At 42.9% G+C, this 25834-nt stretch overlaps 1 protein-coding gene across 4 annotated transcripts in view; it reads right to left on the reverse strand.

Moving 5' to 3' along the window:
- Positions 1–25834, reverse strand: part of MITF (melanocyte inducing transcription factor) — a 111861-nt gene that overhangs the window by 12685 nt on the left and 73342 nt on the right. For 2 of the 4 annotated variants that reach the window (XM_064156251.1, XM_064156252.1), the window contains 4 exons: positions 9610–9837; positions 8349–8432; positions 6806–6901; positions 2033–2150 (listed from right to left, as the gene is read on the reverse strand). In XM_064156251.1, coding sequence (XP_064012321.1) covers positions 2033–2150; positions 6806–6901; positions 8349–8432; positions 9610–9837 — 526 coding nt within the window. The remainder of the gene's footprint in view (positions 1–2032; positions 2151–6805; positions 6902–8348; positions 8433–9609; positions 9838–25834) is intronic. The other 2 variants (XM_064156254.1, XM_064156253.1) reach the window with 1 other exon arrangement.

Genomic DNA, 25834 nt, shown 5'->3' on the forward strand with positions numbered 1-25834 from the left:
TCTCTCTAGCCTAGCTCCAGCTGAAGAATCAGGAAATGGGGAAGCAAGAGACTTCTGTTTGAAAGAACACACTGATTTTGAAATCACAGGCTGTCAGAAGGCACAGCAGTAGTGCTTTTTACACAAAGCCTCGGCCAGATCGATGTCAAAGCGACTTGTTAAATTTGAGTTTAATTCCTAAACCCCTCCTAAATTAAATCCAATCTGCTAGCACATATTTTGAACAGAAAAAGCACTCAAATGGGGTTTGTGTACAGGTGAATGTAGCATGTGCACATTTAACTTAGTTCAGGTCTGTTTTGGAGTACTATGGACTTCCATAAGATCACTTCACTCACTGATTTCCCTTCTCTTTCTGCCTTCTTTGCCTGAAGTCTTAACCAACTAACTGCAATGAATCCACTAGCCTGAACTTCTCCTAAGTTGAGACATTTAGCTTGCATTCTACAGCCACCTGTTGATCTCAAATTTTCTGTAACTGGGGCAACTAAAGTGTCTGCAATGCAGGACTTGGGGTGGTTTTCATCCCCTCCCACTCTCCTCCTAAGATACTTCCATTGCTGTTCTTTCTTCTAGTGGCTACAAATCACTGTGCAGTTTGTGTGCCTTTATTGGATGCTGAACTCAAATTTTGTGCAGTCATATAAATATCTGCCAGCTCAGGGATGTGGCATTTCCTCCTGAGAAGGTGACTCCTGGGCTATTAAAACTGCTCTACTTAAACTAATTCCTGCCTAGAACCTGCTTTGCAACTGAGTCAGACTGTGAGTTTTCACAACAGAAACCCAGAAGGATGACAGACAAGAAACAAACTCTGCCTCTGCCATACTTCATGCAGTGTGACTCCCTGTTGGGATTAAGAAGAGCCATTTTTGGGTATTAAAATGATTTTGTCATCACTTCTAGTATGGATCTCCATTTGTTCATCCTGTAAACAAGCTTGCCTTGTATACTGTAACCTGCATGTGGTTATATCCTTTCAACTAAAGCAAAAGCAGCAAAAATAAAACAGTTGAAAACACAAATCTTCTTATTTTTTTGTTCAAACACATGTGCTTGAGAGAGAGATGCTTTTAATGTCCCCTTTCCCCACTCCTGCCTTCCTGAACTTATTCAGAGCACTGCTGGAGGAATCGAGATGACAACAAATTCACAGGATGCTTGATTGTCCTCTTAAATTAAGAGACATTCTATCTCAAGCATCTAATTTTACATTATATGGGATCTATGTGTCTGGATTTTATGTTACAGGAAGTACTTTGTTCATTATTGCCCTGCATACTAAAGCAAAGCCCAAACATGTAGCAATTCCTTGACACAAATCCCACTAAGAGCCCAGATATGAAGTTGTTTGATAAAGGAAGCACTAACCTTATTGTGGCCTTTCAGTATCTGAAGGAGACCTACAAACAAGCTGGAGAGGGACTTTTTAGGCTATCAGGGAGTGACAGGACTAGGGGGAATGGAGCAAAGCTGGAGGTGGGGAGATTCAGACTGGATGTGAGGTGGAAATAATTCATCGTGAGAGTGGTGGGAGCCTGGAATGGGTTGCCCAGGGAGGTGGTTGAGGCCCCATCCCTGGAGGTGTTCAACTGGATGAGGCTCTGGCCAACCTGGTCTAGGGTAGGGTGTCACTGCCCACAGCAGGGGGGTTGGAACTAGATGATCCTTGTGGTCCCTTCCAACCCTGACTGATTTCTGTGACTGATTCTGTAACCTCAACTAGCCAACAGCTCTGCAAGAGATGCAGGGAAGCTTCCTGTGACACAATGTTTTCAATAGCTGGATTTGTAACAACTAGGGGCTACAACTGAACTTGTCACAGCAAACACAGCTGCACTGAGGGCTGCTACTTCTGCAAAAAACAATTGGTTTGCAAAGCAAAAAGTAACCATTCATTCGTATGTTCTTTCTCATTAGTAACAGCATGTCCAATATCACCTGAATTCAAACAATGACTCTGGAGGTCTCCTCCAACCTGGTTGATTCTATGATGCTATTGCTCCAAGGTGGCATTTTCAGACATATTTACCTGTGAGCTCTCTTTTTATATTAGGAAGATTAGCCGGACACGAGTTGCTGATGTTTAGTCCTGGAGGAGGCATGCTTTGGTTGCCATAAAGGTCAATCAAATTGCCAGACACAGGCAGCTGGAAAAGAGAAACAAGGGAAAAAGATCATTTGGGTTTGCCTTTATGAGAGGCTTTGTACAGGAGAAGAGAGAACTGCACAGAAATCTGTGCTCTTTCCACATGCAAACAGAGCACGCACTAAGGTCAGCAGAAATCACAGATACTCACAGGCACAAAGAATAAAACAGCTACACTGGGAAAATTCTGCCCTACCTCCTCAAGAGCACACAGAAGTAGTAACACACTGACAGTATGGCTGTATTGTGGCCCCTTATCTTTCAGTCCAAGTATTACATCTGTACCCCTTTCACTTCTCTTACTCACAACATCTGAGCCTACAAAAGTCTCGTTGAGGAAGCCAGGAATATGTGAAAGGAAGCACTTAGCAAGTTGTGGCATGCTTGAGGAAGAGCACTATATTGATCAGTCAGAGCTTTCATGAGACTTGAAACCTGCCTTCACAGAAAACATTAAATTCTCCTTTACCCTGTTTGTCACCTTACATAAAAAGAACACGGAGGAAGAGGATTATTAAGTTTCCTCAATTACTCATTCATTCTACTGTTCTTACTTAGGCATGTTTAAGGAAGGAGATTTATGCAGAAATAGGGTAGTATTCCAACAAGGCTTATCAAAGCTATCCCTTGGAAATTGAAAGGTATTTAAAGAAGTTTACATTTATCCTGAGTGGATTACTTTTCCCATCTCCTTCTTGTTTTCCATTATGTTTTGGAAAGGCAGGTATAAACCACTTGGCTATCTTATCTGAGTGGCAATATTTCTTATCATTCTTGCTGAAAACAAAAACCTGTCCCTCCAAGACACTGATCCTGCAGAGATTAGAGTAAGTATTAACTTTACACCCATGGAAATAATGCTATTGAATACAATAGAGCGAGTCACAGCTTGGAATGGTAAACCCCTACTGATAGTCCCAGCTGGACTAGGCTGGATGTTAGGAGGGAAGCTCTTCCCAGAGAGAGTGATTGGCATTGGAATGGGCTGCCCAGGAAGGTGGTGGAGTCACTGTCCCTGGAGGTGTTCGAGAAAAGACTGGATGAGGCACTTAGTGCCATGGTCTAGCTGATTGTATAGGGCTGGACTGGATGATCTCAGAGGTCTCCTCCAACTTGGCTGGATTCTCTGCCATTTGGGGCTACCATAAGAAGCAAAGCTGATATGCACCCACTGAAGTACCACCAGGCAGAAGCCATGCTGATACTTGTTTTCAACAGTGGCCAACAAAATCCCTTCTCTGAATCTTTAAGTAACAGAGAAAAAAGTTAACTGAATTCTCACCAAGATGCCCCCACAGTCTTGAATGCAATATTAAAAAAAAGAATTTAAAAAGGGAACATTTATAAAGAAGTTGAGGTTACAGCTATCCATCACAGATTCTGCTCCCAGTTGTGACCTCCCCATATCACTGCTCTACAAGGCTGCTTCTTTTATCTTTTGGCCCCTCAAATGCATCCATGACACTGGCGCAGCACTAGCGTCATCCAGCCTTCTGACTTGGATGGGCTTTTTCTATTCATGCTTTTAAGCATGGAGAAAGCACAAAGACCTTGTTTGTAGCCCAGGGACTTGAAGTTCAAAACCAGACATGTGAAATCTAATTAGGAATTTCAGGGAATAAGAAAAAGAAAAGAAGAATAAATGTTTTTGGTCAGCAATCTAGAGGCTTGCATCTCAAAGCCTGGGTGAGGCTGCTAGGTTATAATGAAACATGGAGAACAGTTAAGGTCACTAAGCTGCCTTCCTAGTACAAAGTGGACCCTGCTTGGCACAAATCTTTTTTCAAAAGATGTCAACTCTGTCAGATTTCCATGTAAATAAACAGGACCTGTGTAAGCAATCCTCACAAAGAGGGACAGAATGCAGGCAGCAGCTGCTGAATGCGCACACTGAAGTCCTACAGAAGTTGCAAGCACCAGAGGAACCCAACTAAGAGCTGTGCAACAACCAAAGTACAAGCACTGCTGAAGCAGCATTAGCTAAATAAAGATGATGAAGGCAGGAATTTGCACAGCTGCTAAGCACTGGAGGTTTGCATGTACACATGAATGCTTATCAAGGAACTTTACATCAGCAGTAGTTGCCAACAGCCTCAGTTTAAATCAGTGATCCATAAGCAAAGAGATTGATCAGCTTCTTTCTTTGATTACTTTTCCCAGCAAGCTGAACTCCACAGGTCAAACCTTGTTATAACTTTTCACTAGGAGTGTGACTCCTAGCTTGTGCAGCCTGCAATGCATTGTGTTGTTCCCTTCCCTACATGCACACACTCAGCAGCAGCCCCTGAAATAAGAACCCTCTCTACTTCTGAAGCCTAACTTCCACGTCTAGAAGTGGAGCTGCACATACTCACAAGGTCTTCCATATTAAGACTCTTGCTAGAATTGATCAGTTGAATTAGTTCTTATCTCAACTTGGTAACAAGAGTACTTAACACAGTACCTAGGAATCCAATTATTAGGTCCTATCTAAACAGAAAAACCTCTCGGCAAAGTAGTGACTATTTTATTGTATGTTTCAGGACAGAGGCAAAGTCAGCTCACTTGTGACCCAAAGTTTACAAACACTTCCCCAAGCAGCTGAATGCAATGAGCCCTTTTCAATTAAGAGGTACTTGGAAACTTCTCTCAGCTTGCTCTGCACAGAAATCTCTGATTTTGCTTATCAATTAAGTACTGTTACCAAATGTAACAAACTGCTCCTTTTGTTCTTTGTTGGTTAGGGAACAATAGCAGCCTTTGTCATACTCTCAGCACTGCTATTTATAGGTTGCTTCTCTTTAGAGACCATTTCCTCTGTTGATTTCTTCTACCTCTACTTAGCTCAGTCTACAGACATGAATTCTTTATTAGCAAAACGTTGCCTGCTCTAAGTGCTAAATCCTGCTCCAAAAGAGAAGCCACTGTTAGATCAGGTTCATTTTTTATCCCCAAACCAATTGTTTGGAATCATGGTTCGATTCCCTTCTCTTCAGGGCTGGTATCAGGTTAATTCAGTGACTCTTTACCTCCAGGAGTTTAAATGTCTGCATAAAGAAGTCTTAATTCTACTTCTTTAGACCCTTATTTTACAGACTTCAGTAGTTGTAAACTCAGTGCTTACGGATATGGTTTAGTCAAAGACTTGTGAGTATTAGGTTGATGATCTCAGTGTTCTTAAAGGCCTTCTCCAACCTAAGCAACTCTGACACAGCAGGCAAATGCTGAAGTTTCATAGCAAACGTGGATCAGTCTTTATCACACATCAAGCAGGAGGGATGCAGACCACCCTAAATAATGACTACATGGCCTCCTTGCACCAGAGCACAGAGTACCACTACGTCCTTGCTGGAAGCAAAGAACTGGAGTCCATGTGAAATGGAAGAAGGAAAAACACAAAGAAATCGACATTCCCTTCAACTTAATGGGTTCTAATCCAATGGAAGTTCTGGGAAAAGACTCCAGAAGAACCTGATCCCCCAAATATAAAGAGTAACTGTCTTGAAAGCTCTATTTTTCATGGGTTTTTAAGTTTTCCTTTCAAATTCCAGGATGGATGCACATTTCAAGTCACTTTAGATAAAAAGGAAATTCATCCTTTATGGTAGGACTCCACGATTTCATTTCTCCATCTACCCAAAGAGCACTGTTTAGCAAGCAGCTCTCACCACATCCCCAAGAGGGCTCTGGGAATTTGTGGAAGTGCAGGAAAAGGTTAATATGGCATCAGATGACTACTGTCAGCAAATATAGACCCCAATGCTATGTGGTAAACTGCACATTTTGGCATTAGATTAAAAAAAGGAGAGATGCCAGCCCTGGCAGACATCTGCTTAGCCAGATCTAACAGCATTTAAGCCTAAGGCAAAAAAAATTCAGCAGAGCTACCTCCCATAAAAGATCAAAATAAGATTATGCCAGAAGTACGATTACATTAATGCTCAGAGCAATGTGAACCAGCAAACAGAAACAGCAACTCAGAGGTAATCTGTGCTTTCTCCCTTGCTCACCAACTTTCACATCTCTGTGTTCTTGCATTCTGTCACAGGTTTCCTACATTCCCTTCCTCTAGTCAGTACTTAAGCTTCTTTGTCCTCTTTTGTTTGGTTTGAAGGTTAGCTTTCACACTTCGTCTTCCTCTCCCTAAATTTTGTGACATCTTTGCTACCATCTAGCTAGGGACTTGCCTCCACTTGAAATCAGGTTAAGCTAAAGCTATGATCTTGGAGCTAAGAGTTACACTGGACTGGGATGCTAGCACATGTTTTAGCACGGCATAGAATTTCTTACTTGAATACAAAATACAGGAACCTGGGGCACCAGAGGTTCCTTCAAGGCATTCTGAAGCCAAGTGTAATGTCTGAGGTGTCATTTAATATTGATGGGTACAAGCTCATTTCTGTTAGCCCAGATTACAATCCTCTCATGGATGAAGATGACTTGGAAATTGTCCTTTGCATTCCCTCAATCTGAGTCCAGCTTGTGTTTTTAAAGTCATACTTTTCATTACAACTGTGCATTTTAAGCTCTTCCAAGAAAAACTAATTCCACTCTACAGGACAATACAGTAACCATGTAATAAGAAAGAAGTCATGCTATGGTTTTGTGCTCTCTGGAGGAGAGACAAGGGGAGCCAATGAGAGATAAGAGGGAAACTAGGAGGAAGGACTACTGTACCGTATTTGCCATTTGCAGGGCTGGGTCCATCAGGCCAAGGATTTCTTCATTGTAACTTGACTCCAGACTAATTATGTCATCTATCACGTCATCCATCTGCAGCAGAAAAGGTGGACAAAGAAACACATGAGTTACTAAAATCATTAGGATGCAGAAGTCTGACAAATCACTCCGGCTCTCTGCAGCATGAGCCCAAGCAGAGGTGCCTGTGCAAGTTCTGCCATGCTTTGAATCCAGCCCTCAGCCACATTTCCTGCTACTCAGCCAGAACAGTTAGGTAAGGACAAAGCTGAGGCTTCATGGTCTAACCTGCTCATCACACTAGCAGCTACCCTGCACTGCCCACACAGGTCCTCCCAGAACTTTATAGGACGTAACTCCTCGTAGAACAAGCTACACTGATGATGTGACTCCCTCTCCCCTGCACAGCACTGTCGCCTTCCTTCTTCTAGTTATGGGGGCAAAACCTCCACATAGACAGTAATGCCCAAGCCTCTGACACCTGCAGGGGGAGGAAAAGGCTTGCTTCTGAGTGACAGGCTGCCCCCACTGAATCATTGGATTCAAGCCCTTCATAAACTCTCCCAGAAAGCACCATCAAAGAGTAGCTTGGAAATTATTTTAGATTGTAGAATCCATCTTCTTCATAGAGCTAAGCTGCAAGATGTCTCTGCAAACTCCTGTGTGGTCAGAAGAAAAAACGCTCTCCAAAGCACTCTCTAAAGTTCAGGTGCTGTGAATTGTCCTGCAGAACTGAGTGTTTCCTCCTTGCTCACTATAAAAGAGAAGCTTATCTGACAGTCTGCTACAATCAGTGAATGAAGGTGATGGCAGAAAAAGCAGTGCATGAGACTTTGTATGAGCTCCAAAAGTATGATCAGAACAAATACACTGACTGGAAGTGAGGGTAGAAAGGAACTAACAGTTACAGTCTGTATGTGAAGTCTTGTAACTAGAAATAAAAACCCTCTTAGTTTAAAAAGTAATTTATAAAACAAAATAAAAGGATGAGTACTGAAGACAGATTAAAGCCTTCTCATATTACTTTCTGAAATGCAGTTAAATCATAGAATCAACCAGGTTGGAAGAGACCTCCAAGATCATCCAGTCCAACCTATCACCCAGCCCGATCCAATCAACTAGACCATGGCACCAAGTGCCTCATCCAGTCTTTTCTTGAAGACCCCCAGGGATGGTGCCTCCACCAGTTGTGATCATCAAAGATATGTGGCCTTAGAAGTTATCAGGAGAAGAACACATGCATGCAGTCTTGGGGAAACTGCATTAGAACTGCCTTAAGACATGGCTGAGATGTTCTTCTGTTATAGTGTTACAGTGCTAGAAACGCAGTAACCCTCTTTGGGTGCCTTCATGAACTTCTGACATCAATGCTAATAAACAAGGTTGTTGGTTTGCTCCTTAAATGCATCTTATGTTCAGCTTCCTGAAGACACAATGGGGTAAGTTCATTGTTCAACATAACCTCCAAAGAAACGTTCATAAGAAAGGGGACCTGTGCTCCAGCTCCTGTGTCATCCAGTACCTGCATGCATGATGCTCGTGAGTGTGTATTCAGAGCCGGGCACTCACTCTCAACCCTGCTTTGCTCTTCAAATTTATAAAATCCCTGCAGAAATTTAAAAAAAAAAAAAAAAAGAAGAAGAAGAAAAAAAGGGGGAAAAAAAAAAAGAAAGGAAAATAAAAATAAGAGAAACAAAAAAAAAAAAAAAAAGAGAAGCAAAGCATGGATCTGAGTTCATGGCACAGTTTCAGTCCCAAAAAGAGCATGATTGAAACAGTGTCATGCACACATGTGCCTGATGACACAGCAAAGCGAAGCTGTAAATATCTTGGGGGGGGGGAACCCTTTAAAAAAAAAGGTACAACTGGGATGATAGGATGGAACTATTTGATTCTCATTCTTTTTGAAGCCATGGAGCATAAGCAATTCCTCTTGCCTGTGCCAAATGTGTTTTGTGGTAACTGTTTCTCAAAGTTGCATAATGTTTTTTTTCCATCAGAGTGCAGCTGCAGTAAGAATCTGGCACAAAGGCTTGAGCGGGGAGGATGAAGGGACACAAGGAGTTCTGCAATTGTCTCCCATTTGTCAAGATACAGAATTATTGACATGATTCTTACACTTGTTGACAGCCTACAAATCATCTTCCTTCAGCACCTGAGCACACATGTCACAGCTAAGTTTTTGCCAGCAAAGATTAAGACAAGGTTGTAAAGGACTTCCAGGCAAAAGCTAGTGAAGTGTTATACTTGCAGCACTGAGCTCATCATGAAACAGCAAACAGTAACATCTTGGGGTGTATTAACTGGGATAATCTCACCCTTCCAGCTAAACAAGAGACTTACTCAAATTTCACTGTAAAATAGCTAAAATATCAAAAAGCTTTGGTTTTTCAGTTATTTTTGCTATGCTCTTTGCTCTTCCTACACTTATTGAGCCATAAATAACATTATTCCAGAAAGCTACAGCTTACAAAACTGCTTTGTACTGTCCAAAGGTCAATTATTCACTGCATGCATCAAGCAAAGGAGGCGGGGGGGAAGTTTTAATAAGCATAAACTACTAAAATAGTTCAAAAAAGAGGAAGTTAGAGGAACATAGGTTTTTTGTCTACATGTTCTGTGCAAGTATATATCCATTGAGCAGACCCAGATGTACTAGTTGCATTTTCAAAGAGCACAGTTCAGGGAAGAAGATTAAAGTAACATCCTAACAATGAGCAAATATGGTTTAATGCAGAGAGCAAGCAGGCTGCATTTCCATCATGCTGAAGAATGTGCATTACCTCTTTCTCACAGTTGGAGTTAAGGGTGAGCATAGCCATGGGGCTGTTGGGTGCGCTGCTCCCAGTTCCAGGTGGCATGACATGATCACCAGGCTGGTTTGGACACGGCAAGCTCAGGGCTTGGTTGGCATGTTTATTTGCCAGAGTGGTAGAGAGGTACTGCTTTACCTGCTGCCGCTGGGCTTGCTGAATGTGGTACTTGGTTGGATTCTCAAGGTGAGTCTGCACCTGTAAGACAAAATTGAGGAGTGCTTTATTGTTTCACTAGAACATTAGACGTGCCATCAATTTGAGCTTCACACTCACAACACACACACCAGCTAATAAGCATTCGACCTAAAGGGCAAACCCTAAGCAGCTCCACGGAACTTAAAACCACTTCATTGGTTCATATTTGGTGGCAAGAAATTTATTTGAGCTTACGTTCCAGTAACTTATTAACAGTAAACCAACAACTTCCACTTATTTTTCTACCCCGTAAGATGTCTCACTCAGGTTTTTGAGTTTGAGATCCTCCAGAACAGACACCTCTGCATTCTGACTTTCAGCTGCACAACATTTAGTTTTCACTAAGATATGGAGAACCAAGTTGCACTGCAGGATTCATTTTACTTGTTACTAGCTACCAATGAAAACCAATTAAACAGGGGATTGCTGTCCTTGATCAGAGATCAAGAAACAGAGGTTTGCTGTTTATTTATTAGGTTGAGTTCCTTAAGTAACACACTGCAAAGGAATAGACTTGGGTTCCATAAGCGACTTACTGCAAAGGAATACACTTTTTTTTGGTCTACAAATTATTTCAAGCTCATATATGTCCTAAATCCTATATAAATAAGACAGCCTGCTTATAAACACATCATGCAAATAAGATGCAAGAAGAGAAGTGTTTCAGTTCAGATCAATCACTGTCCTCAGCAACAGCTATTTTTATGTGTAAAATAAGCTTTTCAGTACTTAGATTATTTTATGCATAACACAAAGCATGAAACCCCCATACTAAACCAGTTTTGCACATCCTAAACAAGCACAAAAAAGAAAGAAATCTTTTTCCACATAAAATCTTCATCCCATCCTGGAAATGTTGTCATTAACATTTTTATCCGAAGGTAGAAAAGAAACTCATACACAACAGCAGCCCAAGAAGGTTTTGTTGTTTGTTTGTTTTAAACCTTTTCCATTGAAGTAATTTATTGCTGTTCCAATTGACCACGTACATCCCCCACTTATTTTTCTGGAAGAATTTAACTAAAGCACAGTAGATACCAGGAGAAAGGATTTCCTGTAGGCTGTAAGCCTGCTTAGCAACAGGTTTTAAAATAAAGCTGCAACAACAACTCACCTGATAATGATTATACTCAAGCATTTCCAGCATACTACTGATAGGTTGCAAGAGAAGCAGATGGAATATCCTTTGCTCTCTTGCTGCTCCAGTTTGAGAGATTCCCCTATGGAAGCACCACAAACAAGCTACAGCAGAAGAAACTGAAATGCCACCGCTCAGACTTATAGTAACCTACGGCAATTAGCCACGCATGTAGAGAAGCAAACAGTTCACACAGGGGCTCTTCTTGAAAGCTATGCAAGTTTAGCCCTAAATATTGGTATTATTTTCCCCCACACACCCCCCAGCTTTGACATCATGCTTTTGCATAAGCATAAAAGGACCTTTTAAGTGATGGGCTATCAAAGTCAGATTGACAGTTTGCTCAAGGCTAACTCACTATTCATCTTTCGTTCCACTCGTACCAACATAGACAATGCTATTTTTCTCTGGCAGTAAGGTTAAAAGTTTTTAAGGACAGGGTAAGAAATAACTGAATCAATGCCCTTCCAACCTAACACACATCTCCCAGCAGTGGGATGCACTGGATCAACTCATGAGGCTACACAGCACTGTCTTCAGCTTCTGTGTGCGGCTGTCTACTACCCTGCCCCACACAGCTTCCATGTCCACCCAGGACTGAAGGTCGTGAAGGTGGTCTTTTGTGGTCTCATCCTCCCTGGTGCTTCAAAGCCCACTGATTCTGTCTCAATCTACTACTGGAAGAAGTTTTCCAGTTCAGGAATGGTTGACAATGGGCTAAAGCATGTTCCAAACACCTACCTGCACTTGTCACGATACTGTACACAGTCCTACATCCTCCAGAACTGACTTTTCCCTGTCTACCTACTCCTCGACAAGAGACAGTACTCAAGCATAGGCATCAAAAGCTGCTCAACTTGCCTTATTTTCTGCTGCACAGGGAAGCACACTTAACAGAGTGTTTCTTGAGAGTTTAATCTTATTTGTTTCACTAAATGGCAAGACAACACGATAGAGAAGTCTGCTGTGATAAGTACAGCACTTGCTTTGCCAGTCCCAAACTGCATTATCAATCTTCTTATCAGCAGTCTAAGAGTTTGGCTACCCAGATAAATTTATTTTCAGTTAAAATTTCATCTTCCAAGCAGATAAAAGTTATCAGTAAACCAGTTATTTTCTAGCACTTATCTTCTAGGGTGTTCTTTTAAAAACAAGCTCTACTCTTCCATCAGAATTTGTCCATTCCTTTTCCTCCACAGGCGAAAGGACCCTACCAAGGCAACAGGATAGAGCAAAGCCTCTTTGAGCTGCACACATCTCCTATCCACTACATGGAATCACAGAATCAACCAGGTTGGTAGAGACCTCCAAGATCATAGGTAGAGACCTAGCACCCAGCCCTATCTAATCAACTAGACCATGGCACTAAGTGCCTCATTCAGGATTTCCTTGAACACCTCCAGGGATGGCAACTCCACCACCTCCCTGGGCAGCCCATTCCAATGGCAAATCACTCTGTGAAGAACCTCCTCCTAATACCCAGCATATACCTCCCCTGGTACAACTTGAGACGGTGTCCTCTCATTCTGTTGCTGGTTGCATGTCAACTTTTGAAACACACTCTGCTTAACTGACATGGGATGTTTTGTTGGCAAACCCCAAATTTATTTCCCCAAGGATTTGTTGCATTATCCTAGCATGGTTTGTGTTATTTTGCTACTCCATAGTTATTTTGTTTTGCTTTTATAGGACTATTTTCCCCTCAGTACACCAGGGAAGGCAAGAGACAGAAGTTGTGAACATTAAACAAAGGAGCTGTGTTATTTCTCTAACTTCTAAAGTTGCAGATTTCTACTTACTACAAAAGAGTAACTATTCCCTGAGAATTTTAATCTTGCTGAGAAGTGTGTCCTATTTGGTACAGGGCAGCAGACTGTAGAAGTTACTGTCTGTCTCACAGCAAACAGTCTGGAAGCATTCTGCACAGCTAGCCACTAGACCACATTTTCACATGAAGTCAACTCTAGCCACACATTTGCAACAAGTGACTCAGAGGAAATTCATTTACTGCCAGGTGTCAGGGCTTCAAATCAGCAGTAGTGGAGAGATGTTCTACTGCACTTACAGAAAACCATCTACCAGAAGAAGCACAGTCACTACAGACTAGATAAGCTCCAAGGAGCCACAAGACTGGTGAAAGGACTGGAGGGAAAGTCTTACAAAGAGAGGCTGAGGAAGCTGGGGATGTTTGGCCTGCAGGAGACTCAGAGGTGAGGGGGGGCTTATCACACTCTACAACTACCTGAAGGAAAGCTGTAGTAAAAGTGGGAGTCAGGTTCTTCTCCCAGGCAACTTGTGACAAAATGAGAATGTATGGCCTGAAGCTGAGCCAAGAGAAGTTCAGATTGGATTTTAGGAAGCACTTCCTCATGGAAAGGGCAATTAGACAGTAGAACAGACTGCCCCAGGAGCTGGTGAAGTCACCATCTCTGGAAGTGTTTAAAGAAAGATTGGACATTGCACCTAGTGCCATGGTCTGGTCAAAGCAATGGTGTTAGGGTATAGGCTGGACTTGACCATCTCAGAGGTCTCCTTCAGCCTCAGTAATTCTATGGTTTGTGACCTGTCACCTTTCTCACACAAATGCAGTAGGGAATCCAGGGAACACAGAGAACTGTCTTTCCTGTCATTGAACTGCTCCACAAGGATGCAAAGGTGAGATTTGGGTACTGAACATTTGATCATACCAACTTGCACACTGAATACAAGAAGACAAAATTAGTCTCCAAATGAAGAAGAATGAGACTTACCTATTCCCACCCTGCACATCAGTGCCACAAGAACTTTCAGTATCTGAAAGGGACCTACAGGAAGGCTGGGGAGGGACTATTTACAAGGTCTTTTAATGACAGGATGAGGGGTAATGGGTTTAACCTGGCAGAGGGGAGATTTAAACTAGATGTTAAGAAAGGGTTCTGTACAGTGAGAATGTTAAGACACTGGAACAGGTTTCTCAGGGAACTCATGGATGCTCCCTCCCTGGAGGTGTTCAAGGCCAGGTTAGATGAGGCCTTGAGTGACCTGCTCTAGTGGGAGGTGTCTGTGCCTATGGCAGGGGGGGGTGGAACTAGATGATCTTTGAGATCCTTTCCAAGCTAAACTATTCTATGATTCTAAGAACAGCTGCACCCACAGGACAGAAACAGTTCAGACACATTCTTTCTTGGACAGACTTACCAATTTCAACCAACCTCACCCTGGTGAAGTGCAAGACACAATGGACTACAGAGAAGGCATCTAACAACTTCAGCTCTATTCTTTGCTGTGTCACTTAATGGCCTATAAGCTACATCACTGAAATCTGATGAGGCTCTCTGTTGAGACTCTCTGTTGAGACTCTCTGTCCTCTTCTTCAGTCTCTACATCCAAGAAAGCCCATATCTGCCTACTTGGGCAAATATCCCAAGGTGTACCAGTCACAGTCAGCCTGTAGGTAAGCTGCAAAGGAGTCTTGCTTTGGTTTTGACAAAATCTCACCAGCAAAGAGCTGAAAAACAAACTCTACATCAAAATTCCTCTACCCTGAAATGGAAAACATGAATAAATGCCTTGATTTTATTAAGATTTAATGTCAGTCCTCAGCCCCTTCTTGACTTGGGGGTAAAAAATAGTTCTTGTTGTTATTCCAAATTCATAAGACACAAAGCTGAAGATGACAATTTCCTGCTTTGGATAAACTCCTCAAGACTTGCATCTGAACGGAGACAGAGGTGCAGGAAAAATGAAAAACTTGAAATGGAACCCTCTGAATCTCCTAATGTTTAACCTAAACCTCCCCTGGTGTAACTTCATGCCATTTTTTCTTGTCCTAGGAGTTGTGACTTGCGAAAACAGACCTACAACTATCTCTCTATAACCTCCTTTCAGGTAGTGGTAGAGAACAAGATGGTCTCCCCTCAGCCTACCGGAATCTCAAGCCAAGCTTTGCTATCTCTTACCTTTGCTAATCTTGACACCTGACTGCTAATTCCAGTGCATATATCCAGTTCAAGTAACTGAGCAGGAGAAAAAAAGGGTTTCTGAGAAGCTGCCTGCTTTCCTCCACATCCCAGAAACAAGAGTAATAACCCATAGAGCAGGAGTTTTTGGATCTAGCATCAACCAAACAAACGTTTCATCAATGGGTTTTACCAGCTTTAAGCACACACACCATATCAGTGGGGATTTTAGGGGTACTTCAGACTACATTCTTCAAGGTCCTTATATTACATCACACATCAGTGACAGGACACCTGAGTAAACCCACATGCTTCCTTCAACTTCAATAGCTAAAAAAGTTCCCCATTACAGTGATCAGGAGCTTGGAAATTTAAACACAAAGCATAGCTGTGTGCTTAAGCACAAACATACAGCTCAAATAATTCCTCTGGATGAAGCCAACTCAAGCAACTGAAACAACACTTCCGATACTTGCTCCTTCTGTCAAGCCTTGCTGGGAATCACTTGATTTACCAATAACTTGCTAATGAGAACAAGAACTTGGAAGAGTGACAACAGAGCAACTCTCCTGTGTTCCCAGCGTGTGTACACAGACCAAATCCCACTTGTGGAAGCATGCAGAAGGGTTCACTCTCGGGCACACGCAGGGCATGGAAGCCCATTAGCTTGGCCGCCCATTAGCTCGGCCATTGTGTCTTGCACAGTGTAGTACAGAAAGTAAATGGCTAAGGATGGAAATCACAGGGAACTTACATCAGAAGGAAAGGAGAAATAAACCCAACATAATTAGCTGTGTCTTTCCTACTTATCATCCTGTTGGAAAACGTCAAGTTTGTGGAATCATTTAGGGTCTCCCCCTCTACTCCGCTCTGGGGAGATCCCACCTGGAGTACTGCATCCAGTTCTGGAGCCCTTATTACAAGAGGAATGTGGAGATGCTGGAGTGTGTCCAGAGAAGGGCCACGAGGATGCTCCGAGGGCTGGAGCACCTCTCCTATGAGGACAGACTGAAAGAGTTGGGGCTGTTCAGTCTGCAGAAGAGGAGGCTCCTAGGTGACCTTATTGTGGTCTTCCAGTGTCTGAAAAAAGCTGGGGAGGGACTTTTTAGGCTATCAGGGAGTGACAGAACAAGGGGGAATGGAGCAAAGCTGGAGGTGGGGAGATTCAGACAGGATGTGAGGAGGAAATACTTCATCATGAGAGTGGTGAGAGCCTGGAATGGGTTGCCCTGGGAGGTGGTTGAGGCCCCATCCCTGGAGATGTTTAAGGCCAGCCTGGTCTAGGGTAGGGTGTCCCTGCCCATGCCAGGAGGGTTGGAACTAGATGATCCTTATGGATCCAGCCCTGACTGATTCTACGATTCTAATAAAGTCCCATCCCAAAACACTGAAGTTACAAAATTGAAGAACTAAACAGTTGGTTCACTCATGATCTTTCCTGCAACTAGTGAACAATTTAAGTACCATTTCATTGCCAAACCTTCTGCAAGTACCCAGACTACTACTGGTTTACTCAGGTTACCACAATTGTTACCATATTTTATCTTCTTTGCAAGGAGGGCAGAGCTCTCTTAGTCCTGCTACAGCCTCATGTGGAAGTAGGGCTGTTCTGCTGAAGGAACTGCTTCTAAATGAATTCCTGCCTTGTTAAACAGTGCTTAAAGTTAATTCTTAGAATCATAGAACCAACCAGGTTGGAAGAGACCTCCAAGATCATCCAGTCCAACCTAGCACCCAGTCCTGTCCAATCAACTAGACCACAGCACTAAGTGCCCCATTCAGGCTTTTCTTCAAGAACTCCAGGGATGGCAACTCCACCACCTCCCTGGGCAGCCCAATCCAATGCCAATCACTCTCTCTGGCAAGAAGTTCCTCCTATCATCCAGCCTACACCTTCCCCAGCACGACTTGAGACTGTATCCCCTTGTTCTGTTGCTGCTTGCCTGGGAGAAGAGACCAACCCCACCAGACTTTTCTGTCTAAGTAAAGCCAAACCACCTCATACTTCAGTTAGGCAGAGACAGGCTCAGGCATAAGGACATACTAGAGATTTACAGAGGACAGCTAACCAAGGGGGGGGAGGCAGGGGGAAGACTTTCCCCTCCAGCTTCACTTTTTTTTCCTTTTAATTAAAAAGATCATTTGTTTCAAGCAAATTGCCTTAGGACTCACAGTTTATAATTACAAATAAAATACTTTTTGGTCAGTTTTCTCAGTTCAATAGAACTTTTTGTTGATTAGACAGCTAAATGTCATGGGATTTTTAAGAAAGGTTAGAAGTCTGTGTCACTGAACAATTAATGGTACCCAAAGAAAAACGCCAAGAAACCACATCCACTGAAGTGTTTTTCAGAGCCTACAGTCTCCAGCTGGGTCTAGAGCAGCAGAAATCCTGTTCAGCATGCTAGTCCAGAGCTTCAAAGTTGCTTTTTAAAGCTGTTTCAACTCACTTTCAAGGATAAAAACCCAACAGCAGTAGCCACAAGTTTTTTCCTAGGCCTTTTAATGAAAAGAGAAAGTTGTATGAACAGGTGTTTATCCTTTAGGCTAGGGTAACACAACAAAAAAACCTAAGAAGAATGACATAGGAGAAAGACAATCAATTAGTCCCTCCAGCACTAAGGGTGATTTGTTCTCCCTTTGTACTCTAGATCCAAGATTCTGCAAGTCATATTCACCACAGGTCAGTCCACCAAGTCTGAATATCTTAAAGACCATGAAAAACTTCCATTATTTCATTGATCATGGGTTTCACTGTCAGGGAGAATCCAACTCAGAGCTAACCAAATAACCAGCCAGACAATGGTTTAACTCATTCCCAAAGACATTTTCCCACATGCTGCACTGAAATGTTAAGCAACGGCATCACATTTTTCCCCCTAAGGATCAGCGGCCTGAAAGGGCTTCACATGAGAAGAGTCCAGTGCTTTTGCTTTCTGAAACCTTTCAAGTCCCCCAAGATGGAACAGCTACCTCATTTGAAATGTAATCAAAGTCAATTGATTGGGCTGTGATATATCATTTCCCATAGGGCAACAGTGAACTTAGTAATAGATAAACTTATTCAGTAACCTCTCCAGATGCCACTCTCTCCTTCCCTGGGCATATTTGCTCCCCTGGGTCCATAACCCAGAAAGAGTGACCAGAAAAACACTGACCAGAGAGCCCAAGAGCAGGTGAAAGGTGAAGAGTTTAATTGTATTGCCTGGAGAGTGACAGCTGAACCCAGCATTTTATCTTAGAACACAGCCAAAACAAAGAAACATCACCAGCTAGCGCAGTAAAACTCCCAATTCATCCAAAATTCATCCCAAAAAAATCCCCCTAAACTAGCAAATCAAAGCAGGTACAAGAAAATTGTTTAAGGTCTGGCATCATCACTGCAGTCTGAGGAGATCCAAGAGTCATCCTGAAGCACAAAGAGTCACAAAGAAGAAGAAAAGGCACCATTGTACAGGAGGAACATCATTTACACAACTAGGGGTTGTTTTGCCCATCGCCAAGAATTCCTCTGTGTAACGTGACTTTCACATCCAAGGGAAAGACACGAAGCAGACATAAAGAACAAAGTTTTTGTGGATTCCCATTTCAGAACTGCTTTAGCTACGGAAGCACATGACAACAGTAGCTAAGGAAATGAAAGAGAAGTTAGCCAAGCTTGCGTAAGGCGACAGGAATTGATGTAATTTGCAGGTTCAAGGCACGCTCGCTGCCATTCCACAAGCCTGGCTTTCAGGCAGGATTCAGTCCTTTGAACTCCTGCTTTTTTACTTATTCATTCCTTTTCATCAAGAAACCATCACTCCAGCTGTTTACTTCCCAATGCACATGCCAGAAACTTATTTTATACAGTTACTGAGAGGATAGCAAAAAAGCATTGCAACAGTTTAGGACAGACTCCACAACAAGCCAGGCACAAACCTCCTGCTATGATTTCACCTACCCCAGGCGCTTCAGAAATTAAATGTTTTACGACTAACAAGCAACAATATCATCCACACAACTGCACCTGACATGCAAGTTTGAATTATGGTACTGCCACAGTAAAAAGCACCTGATATTTACGTCCACTTCTGCCATCTTCCTCGCTCCTAAGGAAGCTGGGCAGCACTCTCATCAACACTGGAAGATTTGAGATGGCTCACTGTAGGACACAAACGACTCCTCCTTACAGGAACTGCCAGCAATAGACACAAAGTTACATCCAAAAAGCTCTCCTGGGGGAGCTGGTGTAGCGATGTGAACTTGAGAGGGAGCAGAGTTGTAGTACCCCAAACATTTTGGCTGCCTGAGCACCCTAATCCGGTACAGGCGGTCTGAAGCCATCTCTGCTCCCACCTCCCCCTTACAACACCTTTCCACAGCCCAAACACAAATATCCCTCCTTCCTACAGCCCAAGCAACATCAACACAAGATTTACCAGACCACTCTAACACAGCTCACTATCAATGTGAAAGAGTCACATTGGAGAAGTAAAACTATTTGTCCAACCTTATCTTCCTCCTCAGGCTGCCAAGCATGGCATTGGCCAGGGGCAGCTTTGACTTTCAGTCTCATATTTAGAGCTTGAGCAAGACTATCTGTTGCATTTCATAGAGGTTACTAATCCAGGCATCATTCCAGCCCTCAGTAACCCCTGCTAGGCCTGCACAGAGCATTTCACTTCCAGGACTCTGTTTCACCACAAGCCTGTTGGAAAAGTTGGTGTCTTTTATGACTTCACTCTACTGCATCTGCCACGGCAGAGATGTAGGATTACAAACCCTTCACTTAAGCAGAGCCTTGACAGCTAAGACTACTTACTTAAATCACATCAACCTTCACACATGCACAGGATTTAAAAGATTCTGGGTGCATTTCTAGAACTCACACCCTAGACAGCATGCACTTGGCTATACAAAAGGAGAAATAGGAGTTTTAGCATAGGTCCTGCAATGACTTGAGGAGTTTCCACACCTGGCCTTGCTCATCATTGCTCATTTGTCAAACATTAAGAACACACAGTATCACAGTATCACCAAGGTTGGAAGAGACCTCACAGATCATCAAGTCCAACCCTTTACCACAGAGCTCAAGGCTAGACCATGGCACCAAGTGCCATGTCCAACCTTGCCTTGAACTGCCCCAGGGACGGCGACTCCACCACCTCCCCAGGCAGCCCATTCCAGTGTCCAATGACTCTCTCAGTGAAGAACTTTAGGACTGGAGAAAAAAAAACAGCTTTCATAGAAAATTAATTACAAAGAAAACTGAATTTAATTCTTTAGAGCATAAAATAACCAGAGCTGAAACTGAAACAGAAGGAGACAAGGAGACACAGCACATGCTGACTTGAAGATAAAAATCCTTATTACCAACTTGCTAGAGATGCAGAGTTACCCACACACAGAATGGGACAGGTTGGTTGCTTGTTTGGACTTGAATAAAATTCCAGAAGCTCCAGGTCTCCATGATGGCTGGACACAATGATCTTCAAGGTCTTCTCCCATCAAAACAATTCATAGAATCAACCAGGTTGGAAGAGACCTCCAAGATCATCCAGTCCAACCTAGCACCCAGCCCTATCTAGTCATCTAGACCATGGCACTAAGTGCCTCATCCAGTCTTTGCCTGAACACCTCCAGGGACAGTGACTCCACCACCTCTCTGGGCAGCCCATTCCAATGCCAATCACTCTCTCTGTGCATTCGATTCAATGATTCTAGTCAATGATTCATTCTATTCAACGACTGGAGCAGGCTGATAGACCTGCGACTCTTTAGCCTGGAAGAGACAGAGAGGATCTTATTAATGTTTAGAAATATCTAAAGGGTAGGGGGTGAAAGGGGCTGGGCTCTTTTCAGTGATGTGACAAGAGGCAATGGACATGAAATGGAACACAGAATATTCCACCTCAACACGAGGAAAAACTTCTTTACTATGAGGGTGCTGGAGCTCTGGAGCAGGCTGCCCTGGGAGGTTGTGGAATCTCCTCCTTCAAAGACTTTCAAGACCCTCCAGATATATTCTAGTGTGATCTGCCCCAGGTGATGCTGTTTTAGCAGAAAGATGAACTTCATGATCTCCACAGGTCCCTTCCACCCCTGCCATTCTATGATTCTATGGGTGAGGAAATCTCTCATGTACAGACCTGCACCATGAGACTTTTAAGTGTTAAGGCAGGAAATATTCCTAGGGGTGTTCTAACCCATTCTAGGAGATGATCTCCAAGGTCCCTTCCAACCTATGCCATTCTGTGATTCCATACCAAAAGCAGCTTTTAAAGCAAGAAATCTACTTTGCTCTGCACAGACTTGCCTTACCACATGTCATGAAAAACACTAATGAAATTTAAGCTTAAAGAGGCCCAAAGAGTAAACCAAAAGAAGAAAAAATAAGATTAACTACAAGAAAAAGAACAACCCCAACCCACTGTTTTCATAAATTCTAAAAAGCCATACCCTCAATCCTGGTCTGATTTTTTGCTATTTGTCATTATGAAATTTGTGAAAGTTTGCTCAGTTTCACAGCATACAAGTTACAGGTTTGAGCCAAGATCATTTCAAATGTTGAGGAACGTAGTCTTCAGCACTCTGGGGCTAAGCAAGAAGTGAAGTTGATTTTTAAAAGTCTTTCAAATGCACAAAGCTAGCTAGAAAGGAGTAGTTCAGAAAATTGCCTGTGGGCTACTGAAGTATTTGTTCACAAAATTTCAACAGTCAGTACTAGAACACAGGATAGGGGGAGAGGTATAGAGGTAGCACTAGATCAAAACACATCAAGCACCCAAAAGTCACAAAGAGAAACAGTTGTAGCCTGCTCTTCACAAACAGCTTTTATTTCCAAAAACTCAAACACAACTCTTGGTTTATTCTATTCAAGGGGAAAAAAAACAACACATCTCCACTTTGGAGGCTCTCTGCACATCAGAAGAATGTCATAGAACAGTTTGGGCTGAAAGGACCTTTAAAGGTCATCCGTCCAACCTCTACATCTTGTTGCATACTTGTCTAAAGACATCTACATGTTACATACTTGGCTAAAAACGGTCTAGGTGAAAGACTCTGCACTCGTTGTTCACATAATTATGTGGGCACTGCGAGCTTGGCAGCATGCTCTCAGGGTCACCTACAAAGCACATAGCAAGAACGTGCCAGTAATGGTGACCCAAATACGAAAACACAAAACAAGTAACACCAAACCCAACTAGTGCCACACAGTGGTGCCGGAACAGCTTGGCCTGTGCATCTACTGAAAAGCTCTTCACAACTTCTAAAGAAGCATCCAAAAATAAGAGTGAAAATAATTTTGAAAGGACCATTTATTTTACCAAACCACTTGGCAACACACTGGCTAGAGCACAAAGGACACTTGTGTTCTGGAACACGCCTGTTCCGAGGCTATCCATGTTACAACAAAGACACAGCGCCAGGAGAAGCAGCCAGCAGAAGAATGAAGATTCTGTTAATTCAGAACAGTTTTACGCTGTTAACATGCCCTGAGCCTCTCCACGTCACAGTTCATAAAGAATTAGGAAGACTAAGCTGGGCTCTGTACCGCTTTGCCTACAGCCAGCGGTGTCTCACGTCGGCCCCAAGAAGGAAGGCTTGAATAAGCAGAAGAATAAAGCAAGCCTAGATCCATCCATTTTATTCACACTACTAATGTGATCATTAGACACAGCCTAAAACAATAATAAATCGCTGACTTCATTCGAGTGGAGGAAATGCAAGCTGGCTTACCACCCAACTCCTTGATTTTTATCCTTCTGCTCAACGAGCTGTGATGTTATTTATGGCTGCATTAAAACCTACTGAGTTATAATAAAACAGTTTCAGTACCTCAGAGTGCTTGATCATCATTGTTCGCTAATGGAAGATAATCCAAGTCACCTTCATGCAAACTCAAGTGGTGATGATCTGAAGCATTCTGCTCAAGACCAGAATTCAGAGTTTTATGGGGATGTTGGGAAGCCACAAAGGTGTGTACACTTCTTGTGCAGGGTGGCAAGCCACCACCCTGGAGAACAGTTAACCCAGGGGGCCAAATTGATGTCCAGAGAGGATACAACTGCAAGCCAGTGTTGCCAGGATTACTTCTGAATGGTGGTTGCCCTTTGTAGGGCTTGTGTCTTCATAGAGAGAGTGATTTGCCATTGGAATGGGCTGCCCAGGGAGGTGGAGTCACCGTCCCTGGAGGTATTCAAGAAAAGACTGGATGAGGCATTTAGTCCCACGGTCTGGTTGACTAGATAGGGCTGGGTGATAGATTGGACTGGATGATCTTGGAGGTCTCTTCCAACCTGGCTGATTCCATGATTCTATGAATTCCATTAAGTTACATCACATTTGCTATTTCCTGACATCTCACCCATGAAGAAGGTGCTACAGCAGACATCACAGCAGCCACAAGAGACTAAACGTAATAACAGCAAGTAATTAAGTATGTTGATTCTGCTCTAATTTTAAACCCCAAAACCACAATGAAACTTCAGTGTTTTAGTTATTTCTTAGCTGAAGGAACATTACCATAATTCTTCTGTAACACAGACATACTTAAGGCGAAGAGCCACTAGGTTGCATGATCTCACCTCTACACCTCACGATCTTATTCCCACAGCAGTCAGTCAGCAGCTATCATCCGGCTCCTCCCCCAAAAAAACCCAAAACAAGACTGGTGCTGGCTTATTTATTAAAGAAGGCTGCCAACATTTCAACATTTTAAGATGTCAAGCCTTACATACACAGAGATATAGTATCACCATCTATTTTATACCCTCAAAAACAACATCCAACCACTCGGCCCTTTTTGTAACCTTCCCCACACCTGCCCCTCCACATCTTCCAGAGAAGAGCTGTTGAAAACCCTTCCCTCCTGTTATTTCACATGGGGTAGGTAAATAATTAGTTGCACTTCCAAACGAGAAGCTCCTGCCCATACAAAGGAGCCTTGCTCGGGCTAAAAGAGGGGACATTTGCAAGACCATCACCTGAACCAGGGACATTTGCAAGACCATCACTTGAACCAGTGAAATACTTCGACTGAAAACAAGTTAGCTGTCGGCAGCCCTGTTTGTATTGCAGTTGCAACAAAAAAATTGCAGCCAGCATCATTACTCTTAACAGATACTGCACAAGCATGTTCCTTGTCATGAAAAATTAAGACTGAAAAATAGGTTATAAGGGGAAAAAAACTGAGCACAGCAGTGTCTTCAGCACATGTAAGATTCACCAGCCTGCAGGGAACTACAAGCTCTTGATTTCCTGTTGTGCAGAGTCCTACCCAAGTGCGGGTTAGAGCCCCCTTTGCAGGACTGGAATCCTATTTTATGACATGACACCAGAGAAATTCCACCTTCCCAAACAGCTTACAGAAAACTCTATTCAATGGTTTCATCTGAACTTCAGAGCAGCACAAGCCAACAACTCACCAGGAGAGGCACATTCACAAAACACAAAGAGGAGTGCGTGTTAGCACTGCAGCTCTCCAAAGGTTACTTGCAAATACGAATCTCCAAGAAATTCAGAAGTAATAGTTTTGTCAGAAGATCAAAACATCTTTTGAGAAAGAAATTCAGGGCCTCTAGGCTTGGTCTCAGAAGAATCCTATTTTAAACCGCACTTGACCCGCACTAATGTAACCCTTCCAACGCTATTGCGAGAGCAAAGCTGTGTTCACCGGGGGACATAGGTGCACTATCTTCCACCAAGGCATTGTTTAATTTTGTACTGAAGTCCTAAATCTCCTTTCAAAGTCGAAAAAATACCAGCAACACCTAAAATCTGTGTCAGCACTGACTGTGATGTGCAAAGCTCTAGCTACCCAAGAAAGAGCAGAGTAATAGAACACCAATCAAGGCAACCAGACGACGGTTAGAGGGATGTAAGTAGAAATCAGGTGTGGGTTAAACAGATCTTAACTCAATCTTCCCCACCCTTTTGAAAACCTCAGGCATAAACCTATTTTAGCATGCCATTACTTTACAGGAAAGAATAAATATCTTTCAAGATCTTAATGCTTCAAAAATGCAAATAGGTTTACACTCAGTGGGGTTTATCTTTCACAGATTCACAGACTGCATTGGGTTGGAAGGGATCCTTAAAGGTCATCTTGTCCAAACGCCTTGCAGTCAATAGGGACACCTCCAACTAGATTAGGCTGCCCAGGGCCACATCGAGTTTGATCTTTAATGTCTCCAGGGATGGGGCCTAAACCAGATTTTATCAAGGAGGCAGCAACTGCCAAGGCTACAAAGGACATCATCAGCCCAGCCAGTGGATAACAGACCCAAACAAATGAAAATGTGCACAAATAAGGAACTAACAGCCAAAACTGCTTCTGCTTCACCCCATCTAGTGGCCTACTGCTTATATACAGCCGGTAGCAAGAGCTGGTTAGGTATATTATCTTGAATTGCAGCTACTAAGAGAAGAAAATGCACAGCTAGGTTGTGTTCCCCAAATAGTTACCTGTCATTATTCCCTGGATCTGGCAGCAGACAGCACATTCCTTACTCTGCATCCAAAGTGGAGTACATATACTGTGTGCTCAGAACGCACTGAGCCATAAAGACCAGAGCCAGTCCTTGCAGCCAACAGCAGGCAAATGGAATTACTAACATTTCTTAGGGAAGGTGCAAGGTTAAAGAGAAGGCTTTTCTAAGGAAAAGCCCTGGGAACAAGCAGAAGCCCTGGCTGGAAATCTTCTCCTCATTACTGAAACAGCACAGAGAAAAGGAGAGTTCTCAACAGTGACCCACAGCAAGCAGCACTCACATGGAGCAGCCGATTATTGGATAAGCGGCACTCTGGAGCAAAAAACACCACTTTTCTTCCCTCAAAAAGCCACCATACATAGGACAAGCATAAACTCTTTTGAAAAGCCACAGCAGCATGACTAAATGCTATTTTTCCTTTTACACAGCAAACCATACAGGGCTGA

The sequence above is a fragment of the Pogoniulus pusillus genome, chromosome 16, assembly GCF_015220805.1.
Source record: "Pogoniulus pusillus isolate bPogPus1 chromosome 16, bPogPus1.pri, whole genome shotgun sequence".
NCBI classification, from domain to species: Eukaryota; Metazoa; Chordata; class Aves; order Piciformes; family Lybiidae; genus Pogoniulus; species Pogoniulus pusillus.